The sequence below is a fragment of the Necator americanus genome, chromosome IV (assembly GCF_031761385.1).
Source record: "Necator americanus strain Aroian chromosome IV, whole genome shotgun sequence".
In the NCBI taxonomy this organism is placed as follows: Eukaryota; Metazoa; Nematoda; class Chromadorea; order Rhabditida; family Ancylostomatidae; genus Necator; species Necator americanus.
This window is the reverse complement of record NC_087374.1, coordinates 9681511-9694549: the sequence shown is the minus strand read 5'-3', so window position 1 is coordinate 9694549 and position 13039 is coordinate 9681511. Positions and strand designations below refer to the sequence as shown.

The 13039-nt window shown below is 41.0% G+C and overlaps 1 protein-coding gene across 2 annotated transcripts; it reads left to right on the top strand.

The window, feature by feature from the left end:
* On the top strand, positions 1-13028 carry RB195_000780 (uncharacterized protein; the record flags this gene model as incomplete). 2 transcript variants are annotated; one of them, XM_064197292.1, is made up of 47 exons in its annotated part: positions 1-96; positions 1589-1780; positions 1883-1930; positions 1988-2093; positions 2148-2296; positions 2354-2422; positions 2532-2592; positions 2701-2754; positions 3011-3074; positions 3141-3174; positions 3264-3309; positions 3405-3456; positions 3567-3654; positions 3835-3934; positions 3994-4215; positions 4842-5002; positions 5069-5197; positions 5260-5306; positions 5367-5413; positions 5484-5584; positions 5649-5819; positions 5875-5961; positions 6034-6422; positions 6576-6655; positions 6769-6881; positions 6935-7025; positions 7123-7243; positions 7346-7415; positions 7487-7582; positions 7670-7786; positions 7846-8018; positions 8079-8178; positions 8382-8492; positions 8849-8928; positions 8986-9097; positions 9153-9270; positions 9325-9424; positions 9493-9587; positions 9687-9766; positions 10842-10895; positions 11250-11387; positions 11442-11546; positions 11616-11822; positions 11881-11981; positions 12040-12143; positions 12846-12933; positions 12992-13028. In XM_064197292.1, 47 exons carry the CDS (start codon positions 1-3, stop codon positions 13026-13028), a joined length of 5004 nt encoding a protein of 1667 aa, XP_064053172.1. The 2 variants fall into 2 exon arrangements, with proteins under 2 accessions (XP_064053172.1, XP_064053173.1); XM_064197291.1 differs by lacking the exons at positions 12846-12933; positions 12992-13028 and having other exon boundaries at positions 4842-5197; positions 12040-12166.
* Between the last annotated feature and the right edge of the window lie 11 nt (positions 13029-13039).

The following is a 13039-nucleotide window of genomic DNA, read 5'->3' as shown; positions in this document are numbered from 1 at the left end:
ATGTCATCTCGTCCTCGCCGTAGTTGCGCAAGAGGTGACACTTCGGTTCTGTCACCGTCTACAATATTTCTTTGGTCAGACACTAGGTTAAGGCAGGTTAGTGATTCTTCCTTATATGTGGTACCAGATTGATGTTTTTCCGCCTATTGTGTTCGTTCTATTTCCCTCATTCCTTTTGCAGTAGTAGTCCTTTCTTTGTTGGTATTTTGAAACTCATAATATAGGAATTACATTCATATGCATATAGTGAAACAATAGTTTCAGTTTTATCAAATTATGTACACTGGTACCTGTCTCCGCGAGAATTGATTGTGTTAGAGGTGCATAGTCTCAATACTACGAAAAAAGAAAGGAACAATGACCAAAGGACATTAATTCCTAAGGTTCCACACGAATTTCTTTGCTTCTTACTGAAGTTTCTTTTTGAAAATCCAACATGCCATTCGGTACACAACGTCATATATAGTCGGTGCCGAAATTGAAGAAACAGGTGCGGCGCATTTGTCTAGAAAGAGAGCATTTTCTTCACTTGATACACGCACATCCCATCTTTTATTTGTCCTTATCCAATTGTACACGCGTAGAGATCTACAGCTTGAGGGATTTTTTCGCCGACTGTGGCATACCATCGTCATCGTTGCACTCGATACATCACCGGTGTCATAATTTTGCGGTAATGACAAAGAGTTGCTGTTGCAACCAGCTTTTCTGCGCATACTGGAAACACAACAATTTTCTAAGCGATAATCAAAAGTGTGATAGAAGGAGCTGGACCTTCTTCAGGTGAAGGGGTCTAGCTCACAGGGTGAAGCTGAAGTGATGAGGATCCCTTAGTCAATCGTCCAAAAGTGAGAGATCAACTGATCAGAAGTGAAGAGGTTCTTTTTGCCAAACGTCCAAAAATGAAGGGGGTAGGAGCACCGGCTCCGACTATCTTGCTAAAGATTGGCTAGTCGGACAGACAATTACTTGGATAGCTTCATTGTTTATTATGAATATCTAGGATCGCTCCAGGAGACCATTTATCATTATGCTTGGTTCAAATTGTTCAAGGATGATGGCTGATGTTCTCAGTTTCCACATATTAAGACATCTCATTCACGGGAATATCACTTCTCCGAACATTAGTAGATTTGCAAAAGCACTGTACATTACGTTCAAGAGCATCACAAAATTCCTTTTCAGTTTCACTTCATAATAAAGGCGCCACGAATTTGTTTTTCGGCTAAGTTCTTATGTCGCAGATCTCATTTTTTTCTGTCTGTGGTATATATAGTAGAGTCAAAACGACATGAAATATGGTGCAGTTACGCAACCGGTTGCGCCCGAAAGGATGCGAGGAGTGTGGCGATTTGGATCGATCAGTTGAGGACCCTTTCTACCACCGTTCACTATTGCAGTTCGCGATGTTCCGATCTCGATTCCAACCGATACCTCCAACGCGCCGCTTCGAGCGCAACCGCTTACGCAACTGCACCGTGCTTCTTGTCGTTTTGACTTGACTGCATTCTAGTTCTAGAACTCCAGAATGATGTCTCTCCTGCGAAATTTCCTGCAAGTTACAAAATGCATTCATATGTCATTGTAGGAGCTCACGAGAAGAGGATTGAGTCGTGTTGGGATAAGGCAAGATCTTATCGATAGACTGCTAGATTCCATCAACGGTATAATATCCGAGGAGCCCAGTGTGTCTGCAGACAATACGTTGAGTGGTTCCCAAGATGGAAGCTCCCCACAGAAATCAGGAATGGAAGGTGGAGAAGTCACTGAGATTGTGCCTGTATGTCAACAGTTTTTTTAAAATTAATATTTACTTCCACGATATTACAGATCCACTACTCTGTTGTTGTTTTTTTTCCCTTCGTAACTATGTCATTTCCAGAGTGATACTGCTGCTAGTGCTACAGCAAGAAAAAGAATGAAAAGAAGTGTAAGAAGAATTCACATGAATTTTTATCTTCTTTCTTGTTTGTATTTTGCTACGTAGGCCACCACCAAACCCGACAGTGCTTCTCAGTCATCAAAAAAGAGATTAAAATCTAACAATATCAAAGAGGAGACGGATTCAACTGCTCCCGTTGATGCAACACCTAGTAAACTGTTTCTTACTTGGTAATTTTTGGCGATAATAATTCTGCAAATTGCAGCTGCTCGACCCCGGAAACAACGACGCCCTCGAGCTGCCGCTGGAGAGGACGCTGTGGTGCCGGAAAACGTACCCAATGTCAATCCACCAACTTTATGCCAAAGCGAAGAGGTTGTGCAGGTGAAGACCGAAGTTCCTGATGATCCTGCGGTAAGTGCACTATTGGGCACTGATTCACATATAGCTCATCCTTTGTTCGGACTTCAGAGCGCCGTCGTTGAACCTTCTCCGACATGCTCTATTATGAAGCCCATTCTATCCATTCTACCTAAGGTCGTGAGTAATTTTAACTACGTGAATGCATTTTTTAAGTTCACATTTGTGACTGATGAATTCCAACCAGTCAGCTTTTAAATTCTAACGTTTCTATTCGTGTTATTTTTAGCGTCCACTCCCGTGTATGGTGGGGACAGAAAGCCCCTCCACTCAAATGTCTCAAAGCAACGGTGAGCTTCACCGCTGCTTCTTCTCATAAATTGCACATGACTTTTCCTTTCTTTTTGTTCCACATGGTTGTTCGACTGTTGTGTTATCGAATACTTTTTCATCTTCAGCCCAAGGTGGATCGGAAAGTGTTAGCTCACATGCGACCGTTTCAAATGCTAGTAGTGAGTATTAACGTTCTTTTCACGCTTAACTTGTGAACAGATACGAAATTAATTAGTTGCATGTCATAGGTGTGATAGAGAGGAGCCGGACCCTCCTCAGGTGAAGGGGTTCAGGTGGTGAATAGCTCATGTGATGAGGGTCCCTTCGCCAACCGTTAAAAATGAAATGGGTCGGAGCACCGGCTCAGACTATCGCATCTATGCTGTATGCTTTACTTGAACTTTTGTTTTGTTTCATGAGTTTTCTGCATTTCAGCACACAGTGGAAGTTCCGACGACGACTTTTCTGCTCATGTTAAAGTGAAGATATTACCGAAAAGGTTAGGGAATAGGATCTTGGAGACATTTGTTGTTGTTGTGATGCTTGGTACATTTGACTATTTTAGGACATCTACTGGAGGATTTTCAGGGAAAAGGAAGGTGAGTGTTTTTGATTATTTGTTCTTGTCCGTTCCAATCACATTTGCTCGCTTTCCTTGTGGTTATCGTAATATTAATTTCGTTTGCAGGAATCTTCAGCGGAAAATCTATCATTTCAAATGCCATCAAGACACTGTAATTTTTCAGTTGTTTAGTTCTTTCATATTCTCTTGCCTTTCTAAAATTTGTTTTGAACAAGTTATGACGTGCTGAAATCAATCACTGTTTAGCTCGAAAACTCTCTTGTCAAAAGGACGATGAAGACCGTTATCTTTTAAAGAGGTACTTTTATTCAAATAGTTTGCCCGGCTTTGTAACGAGTGACCTCAAGTAGTCCTGTAACTGAACAGATCTTGTAGATTCGTATTGCGCAAATCTGTAAGTCTCTTTAGATCTCATGGCGCGAATATTTCGAGCAAAACAGAGAAAATTCCGACACACAAACCAATAACTGAGGCGTGGGCCGAGCGGTTAGCTCAGGTTATGATTTGGTTGTATCTTATTTCTTACATTCCATTTTCCGTTTTCTTTGTACAGTAATTGTTTTTCTCGCTTTCTTGTTGCTTCTCTTTCGTTTCTCCTTATATTGTTGTTCTTTGCCTTTTCTTGTCGGATTTTTCCGAACGTTATCATCGCTGGTCCAAAAAGGTAAATTTTCAGCTCAAGAAGACTGATCCCAACAAGTTTTCCTCTGGGGCTGGAACTCCAAAGGACAAGCCAAAAGAACGCGACAGCGACACCCGCAAAAAATCTATACTTGGTAAGGACCTAAAATAGCAGCTCAAATACTTCTAGTTTTATCAATTCACTTTCTTGAAGGTTCTGCTTCGACTAGTATAAGAAAGTCAAGTGTTGGAGTTTCAAGCACCTCGGAGAATGGTCTCGATTTGCTTGACTCAATTATGAACCAGCAATCCGAGTTTTTACAAACTATGAGGAAGTCGGATGACAGAAACTCTCCAGATATTATCATCAGAGAAGTTCGAAAAACTGAACTGGCGGAGGACGCTGCGGATATCACATGCTTAGAAAAGTCGCAAGGTAATTCCCACAGTTTTCGTCTTGTTTGAGCTTTTTTTTACCCACTCTGTAATTGATAATAAAGTTTGTAGGAGAATGACTAAGGAAGTACGCATGTGAAATCTATGGCTTAATAGTCTATGGTTTAATGAAGATCTCATTCAAAAATCTCTTTCACTCATCCTTCAAACTGTGTAGGCTTGAGGCTAATAGGATAGTGAGGACTGTCTGTGAGGTACTAGCAACTGTCTAGTCACGTGGTCTTCTCTTTATATGATTTACAGTAGCCTCAGTGCTTTTTTGAAGCATATAGCAAGTCCCGATTAAGTTCAATTACATTCCTCCCTCCTTATCCAAATAGAAAGATACACTACGATTGAAAACTCATAAGTCCACACCGAACATTATGGTGCTCTAAGCCGATCATCCACATAATTTTATATCAGCTACGAAATACCAGAGATATGCTGATAATCGTGCACAAGTTTATGTCATGAAAGCACTTGCCCGTTTGATTCATCGTTAGATTTTTGATCTTGGTGGTATTTATCGTTTAATTAGGTTTTTCTCTTCTCTCTCTCCTGATATCCATATTTTCATTTCTGAAATGGTTTCGTTTAGTAACGGAACATAGGTGTTGTTTTCAGATCTCTCCGCAGTAGCACAAGAAGCATACCGACGATTTGAGCAAACTTGTGCGGAATCTTCTTCGATCAAAAATTCGCCGAAGAGCCCACAAATCCTACCTCCTCCTCCTCCTCCTCCTAAACCTGCTCCACAGCAAGCATCGTCGAAGAAAGTTCCAACAGTTGGTGTAGAAGTGGCACATCTTCTGGTACCTCCACCACCACCTCCACCACCGCCACCTTCTCAGCCTCCGTGTAAGGACATCCCTCCACCTCCACCTCCGCGGCGTCCTCGGATTTCAGCTGTAGAACAACTCCCTCCTCCTCCACCACCTCCCAAACGTTTGAAACCAGTTCGTCCTCCTGCTTCTGCTAAGGTATGTTTATGAATACATCTGGAAAGATCCTGTTCTTGACAAAATATCTCTCATAATTTCAGCCAGCACCTGCGCAGCAAGGAGGCAGCATTGCTACTGAGATCAAAAGGTTCTGATTTTCCAAGTTTTTGTTGACCTAACCGTATCTCTCTTAATTGGGAATTTTCAGAGAAACACCAAGCCCACATGATAGCAACAAACTGGAGGAATTAGCGAGTAGGTTTATCCTAAATTGTTAGGTTTTCGTTCCGTTGTAACTTTTTTCTCAACATAACTCTAATAACAGTTCTCTCGGAAGTGAAGACCTGTTTGGAATATGTCGTGTTTCTGGTTTCCTCCATAAAACCATTCGATGAAATCAGTGGAGAATTATTGCCAGCAAAGGAGGTAGGATAAATTTCCATTGTTATTGATGACTCAGAGCTGAATTGTGTGGAATAACTGCATCTAGGTACCGATACCATTCTCCCAGCGCAGTCATCAACGATGCCCACTTACTGGATTACGAGACCAAGAATCTAACAAGACTCCAGCTATCCCTTCTGGACCTCTCAGTGATGTTGGCAACGTTGCTGAAATTGAAAAGCCCAGAAGCGAAGTGAATGTTCCGGAGATTGACGATGTTGGTTGTCACTCCTTACTATTCTCACTCTTTTATATGAGAACCTTCCTTACAGGAATACGACCCTCTAGAAACTTCTGCTGTTGAAGGATTCGAAAACTACGTACCATCCGCTGTCGTTTCAGGAGATGTGACGCTAGATGTCTGTCGATGTTTCAGCACTCAATCCTCATTTTTGAAGCTTGTTTCCAAACTTCTTAATTACTTGATTTAGGAGCTAGTCTCCTCGCAAACTCCAGAACTTGAAGTAACTGAGCTGCCGCCAGACGACGAAGAACGTTATTCACCATCTGTGCAACCACTTCCTTCGTTGGAGGAAGACGAAGAAGAAGAAGAAATTTTAGAAGACGTAGATAGTGACATTCAGTCTATCAGCGATGATTCTGAGGATGATTCCGAAGGTGAAAATGACGAATTACCCAGCGAAACGTTTGTGCGTCACGATGAGGCTGGCAGAATTATCAAAGTAGTACGGCGTCCGCGAAAAAAAGCGGCAGCTGAGGAAGACACTGCTGCAATTTCTTCTGAAGCTCTACATCCTTCTGGAGAGCAACCATCAGTAGCAACGCCTGAGCCTGAAACAGAAGAAGTGGATAGAAAGCCGTAAGTAATCGTTCGTGATATTTTTAGGTTTCAGTCGAATCTATTATTAGTTTTTGTCTTCATACATATAAAACACTTCTGAAAAGCGGTCATTTCTCAATAACGTTACATCAAAGATCGACGTGTCCTTCCGTTGATGCCATTGTATTACAGTGATCCTTCTCTGTTGAACGATCCCCGTCATTTGCTTCAGCGTGCATCTGCGGTACTGCAAGGTTTGGGAAAGAGAGAAGGTCAATTTTTCCTGTTACTGTAAATTATTATTCGTAAATCAAATTATGTTTAGTTAAATTCGTAAACACTGCTGCTTTGATATTCCCTTCCTCATCATTTTTTTTCCTTTCAGACTCTCAATATTCACAAATGCCATACGATGAAGAATATGAAGAAGAAGAGTGTATCCAACCTATGGACAGCTTTCATGGCGAACCTGTTCCAGATGATGATGATCTCTTCGAGGTCTGACGTTTTTTTTTCATCTTTTTATGCTACATATTATTATTTCTGTGTAGGTTGCTGCTGGAATCAAACCAAAACGGAAAGAGGAAGTAATTGCTGAAGAAAAGGTTCCAACATCCACAGAGCAGTTTGAGATCGATTTTTGTAAGCTGTTTTGCTCCTTATTCCGTCATCGAAGTTATTCGCATTGTGATTTTAAATACATTTTAATGTCCTCCATTAGTGACTACTACATCTACAGATAATGGAGACCTTCATCTAAAGGGAGCTCCTGACAACGACTGGATAATTGATCCGGACAATCAGGATGGTTTGGCTCTTGTTTGGGGAGGCGTTAGAAGTACGCATGGGATTCGTCGAAGGTATGTTCCAATTGGTATGACTTTTTGAAGTATTGAAAATTCTAAATCCTATACAGTTAACGGTCTTTGACTGTGAACTTTACTCTCTTACTATCTCTTCAGAACCGATGAACCTGCAGGTGGAGATAGTTCTGAGCAGAACGCTGTGAAATCTATTGTGTTTCAAGTGAAGGTAACAAGCGAGATCTAGTTGTTTTTACGTATTGTTTCCCCTCCACATTCTTACGTTTGATATTGTTATAGATAACAGACTTACTACCCACAAGACATCTACCTTTTGATGAGTTGGACCCAAATGACATAAGAGTTGGCTTCTCCTTCCGATCTGCTCCGCTCGTGGTAATATACCTTTGTATCCTTGATGTAGCGATATCCACTTTCTCTTTCTTTGGCATGATGATATCCTTCTAAAGTTTACTCCTGCAGCTTGGTGAATATCCTGGTTCATACTGTTTTACTTCACTGGGAAAACGAGCGAACAACAACGTTTTTACGGACTACGGAGAACCGTTCGCTGTTGGAGATGTCGTCACTGCTCACATGGTTGTTTTTTCTTCATGATCGCTGTGAATGGTTCAGTTGTTGATGAGAACTCCTTTCAGGATTTTGAGAATGGATGTATTAGTTTTTGGAAAAACAATGAAAGTTTGGGAGTGGCTTTTTCCAATATTGTAATTCCCGAAGATGAAGCTTTGTACCCTCATATCTGTGTGAAAAACTGTCGTGTATCTGTTAATTTTGGAACTTTCCCGGGTGGCGAAGACGAGTGGATCAGGTATTTCAACTGGGTAGACTAGGTTTTCTTATCTAAGCTAAGTTGTGCGTACTTTTTGAGCAATCCTGAATGGGTTTTCCCTAATGCGCTTCCGAGTTCGCTAACTGAACGTGCACCAGTACCTCCGGAGAGCAAATCGGATTGCACAGTGCTTATGATGGTCAGTTTTTCAAAATGTTATTTAAATTACTGGTAGCTTTTGATCTCAAATATTTGGTGTTCGTGCTTGCACTGCTTTACAGTGTTTGGAAACAGTGTAGAGGTATCGACACTTCATGAATCTAGTTCTTACTCTGAAAGAAGTGCATGGTTCCATTTCTCTTTCGAAATGAGGAACATCCAAATTATAAACATCCGATTTAGGTCGGTCTACCCAGTGTTGGAAAGACTACCTGGGTTCGACGTTACATACGTGAGCATCCAAGTGAACACTGGACGTTGATTAGTGCGGATACTATTTTGGCCTCCATGAAGGTATAAACTCTAACATTTCAACTATTTGTTCCATGCAGATGAGAAAAGAACTGCAAGCATTTTTACAATGGAGGATCATTAGGTTGTTGTTTTTCTCCATTATTTCCTCCACACTTTCTTCGCAGCGATTTGATTTTCCAGACATTCCTACATGTTGGTAGCTCGAACACAAAAGACCTTCATTACTTCTTACTTCACTTAGAATTTTTACTTTGGCCCCTTTGCATGTTTCTTACTCTTTCTTATTTGGTAATATTTACATCTTTGCGCAACCACTCATTTCAATAATATCTTGTTTCGCTGTCTCATACATCCTATATTTGTTAGATGTCGTTTGATATGTTTTGGCTTTGTAGGTAAATGGCGTTTCGAGGAATAGTAGTCATATAGGAAGATGGGACATGGTATTAGGATTGGTAGGAAAAGCTAGAAATAGGTGAGTCATAATAACTGCGTAAGAATTCTTGGACATAAATTGCAGAAACCTTTCCAGACTACTTTCATTGGCAGCCCGTAGAAGGCGAAATTACATCCTTGACTTCACAAACTGCGATCCAGACACGAGGAAGAAACGTTTGGCGTTGTTTGAAGGTTTCTTTCGTCAGGTAGGTCCATTTATTCATTTGTTCTCTTGTCGAAACAGGTAGGATTTCCTTTCAGTGCGTAACAATAGTACCTTCCGATGAGGTGATGCAGCAACGCCATGCCCGTCACTTGCGACAAAATAGAGGAGAAGGTACAGCTGCTGTACCTATAGAGACATTCTTAGAATTAAAAGGTACTTCTTTTTCCATGGATCGCTCCTTTTCGAGAACGTGATCTAGCTTTTTAGCTGTCATGGAGATGCCTGTTGTATCGGAATTCCTCGAAAGTGTAATATACGTCGATCCTGCTATGGAAGATGCACAAATTGCTATCGATCGTATTGCAAAGTGAGTTTACAAAACAAATCGAATCGACCGCGTGACAAATTTTTAGACACATGGCATTTGATATTTAGGTTCAACGAAGAAGGCAGGCCATGGTATTCTAGCAAATACAACAAGAAGCGAGGTTACTGGAGCGGAACCTATGGTGATGAGCCTTATAGGAAATGTAGGTCTTTCAAACAAATTTCTACTATCCTAACCGTGTTCTTGTTTGAAAACGTTCATTGTGGATTAATAATAATGACAATGGAATCACTTCTTTTAGCATCCTCAACTTCAAATCGCCCGCAAAATAATAACGGAAACACGACAGAAAGAAGCAGTACAGATAACACTCATACAGCAGTAAGTCCATCTCGACCGCAGATTTTCTCAATTACCGCAGGTGCGAGCAGAGTGGAGCGTACATTTTTCCAAATTGGAGGTGGTGCCTTCCGATTTCGGGCGCTCGAATGAAGGGGTGATGGATCAGCGTGTGTTTTCGAACACATTTTATATGGATGAAGAACTTCGCTAGTTTTTACATCTTCCAAAAACGCGTTTTTGTTAACTAATTTTATTATTTGAATATATAACAATATAGTGGAAGGTGAATAGTATTCCTAAAACTCTTAATCGATGCAGAAGCAGACCATTTGGTCTGTGAACTCTCATGCTTTTTCCTGGGGGAGCCACCATTGGGATTCTCCGCTTATATGCTCTCTCATCGCATCTCTGACGTTATGGTAGGAGAGACCGTGCTTCGTCATCCTTCATTTCTATTTAGAAAAGAAGTTCTTTGACATGTTATATGTTTTCTATAGATTTTCATCTCAAAATTCTTTTGATGTGCAGCATTACTTGTTCGTTTCAAATTTAAAAAAAAAAAACAGAAGAAAAATCTTTTCAATTTTTAAGTTTTCGCTATTCTCTTTCTTTCTTTGTTTTTTCATCCCAAACGGCGTGGAATAAAAACAAGTTCTTGATCTGGTTTTGTAACAGACTTCATCTTGTGTCTCCTCTTACTAACCCGTCTTAGCCCTCCTTCCTTATTATGAATTTATGGTCTCTGAAATGGTTAAACCCCATATTTCGTGCCGAATTTCCCATTCCAAACGCTCAGCGCAGACAGAACTTCGCTTTCCTCTTTTCTCTCCACTTTTATCTCCAAACAAAGATATTTGCTAATTATTTTAGCAGATGTGGGTTTTAAAACTGCAAAATGTTTGCGCTCTATGTTAATTTGTGGTTTGTTCAGTACTGTTCTATGTTCCCGAATTTTCGGTTTGTGTATCAGAGTTCTGCAAAGTTTCATTGTACACTTCACAATCGCAAAGGGGCGAGTAAGGACAACAACCTTCCAAAAGAAGAAGTCAGAGCCTCGGTTCTGGTTATCGCAGCTGTATTATCAGTTTATTACATACGTTACATTTTCTTTTAGGTTACCACAAATGCCTGTACTATATCTCCTATTAGTACAAATGAAGCTCAAAAGGTGAATTCAAAATTTATTCATCAATTTATTTGGAGATTGTATCATTTTATTTTGAATGGAACTATGGTCGAATCAAAACGACATGAAGTTTGGTGCAGTTGCGTAAGCGACTGCACTCGAAGCGGCGCGAAGGTGTATAGCGGTAGGGATCGAGGGCTAGCTTCACTTGGGCCGGAGCGATGAGTTGTTCTGGGCCCGCAATGGTTGCACTTCGATCCTAACCGGTGCACTTCACCGCGCCGCTTCGGGCTCAGCCGCTTACGCAACTGCATTAAGTTTCATGTCGTTTTGACTAGACTACATCAAGGTTGTCTTTGCAACTGTTCTAACCTATTCTGTGATTCTATTTTGTAGCCTGAAGAACGTCCTCCACCTGTCAATGGAGCAAGAGTGACGGAAGAACCTTCTACGCCGGCTGCGATTAGTAGTGGAGTTGCAGCCATCTCCCTACAAACTGCAGTCTCTGCGACAACGAATGGCAGTGCTACTCTGGTTCGTTCATTTACATGTAAAAATGCAAATTCTCGCCGAATGAAGAGATGGCAGGTGTCGCCTTCCACAATCCAATCAAACGACCTACTCAGTACTGCTCCACCGCTAGTGTTCAGTGTTCCTCCACCTGCTATCGCACCTCAAACCATACAACCTCCGGTGCGCTTTATTTTTTCAACAATACACTTTTTTAAGGATATTTTCAAACAGAAGTCAAATTTCTTTCAGATCCCAGGTCCACATGTTTCCCCAACGATCGTAGCACAGACCCCGCCTGTCTCTGTTCCCGTCGTTCGGCAAAATACAACTATCCCAGTCGTTCAGCAGGCTAGTACTATCCCTAGTGTTGTTCAAAAACCGCCTGTGACGATTATTCCTCCACCACCCTTCCAAATTCACACTCCTGTTAATCTTTCTTCGCCTGTTGCAGTACAGGTTTGTATACCAGCTTCTTGGAACACTGTAAATCCATAGTGAAAAAGCTCTTATTAAGATCTCGACTTACTCGCCAAGAAATAGATGGGACGCACCACCTCCCGCTATGCCCAACTTCGCCGTCCCACCTCCGTCTGTGCCGCCTCCTTCACTTGTGATGTATGGCAGATTTCTCAGTCTTTCTTTTTCTGAAGGTAACACAAATTGATCATTTTAGGCCTAATTTGTACGCCCCGAATGCTGTCCAAGGTGTCATACCATTAATACCGAACATTTCGATTCCTCCACCTGGTGTGCCGCCAACAAATGTACCACCACCAGGTTGGCCCCCACGTCTCAACTGACAATTCGCTGATAAGCCGACATTAATTTTCGGTAGTTTTCTCTTTACATTTTAGCCTGCTTTCCCATACATTTCCATAATGTAACTTCTGTAAGTTGTGTGCATATATGTTCGAGTTGTTGAGATGCTTCCCTGCTATTGTATCGCCATTTTTTCTCGCTTTTGCTGATATGTAGGTGTAGAGTTGAAAACGGGTTTTCCATTTTGTTCAATGAAGCGACCTATAATTGAGATGTATCTGATATTCATTGATTAGATGTTTCTTTGTTTGATGTTATTGACAGTGGTTGTGGAATCTAAGCCACACTAATGGATTTTTTCATGTTACTAAGTTCTGCAGAATTTGTGCAGATTACTTTGATTTCATCATATGGCATCTCAGATTGTATATTAGACAATAAAGTGTTTTATTGAAATTGCACACATATTTACAACTGTTATAGTCGACTACTGAAAATGCCTTCTTCGTTTGCGATCTAGAAAGTTAGTTTATCATATAAGATTGTAAAGTGTCGAAAGAATTATTTCATGAGAACAACAGTCAAGATCGCAAGTAAGAAGTAATTTTCAATGTTGGCTGTCTCCTTTTGGAAAAAGTGCAGTGCGATTGGGCGTTTGCGATATCGAACCTTATGGTTTCTGACAATGACCAAAGCACATTTCTACGAAGACAATTCCAGGTAAGAACCAGCTACCAACTTCTTGTTCATCAGCACAAACCGAAGGGAAGAAAAATTCTAGGACTGCTTGGGACGGTTCACCAGCTAAGTTGAGAGTTGCATTGTACAATTCAAACTATCACAGCATGTCCTAGTAATCATTTTAGCGGTAACATTAATTGCCGGATTCATCGATGGAATTGAGAGTGGTGAGG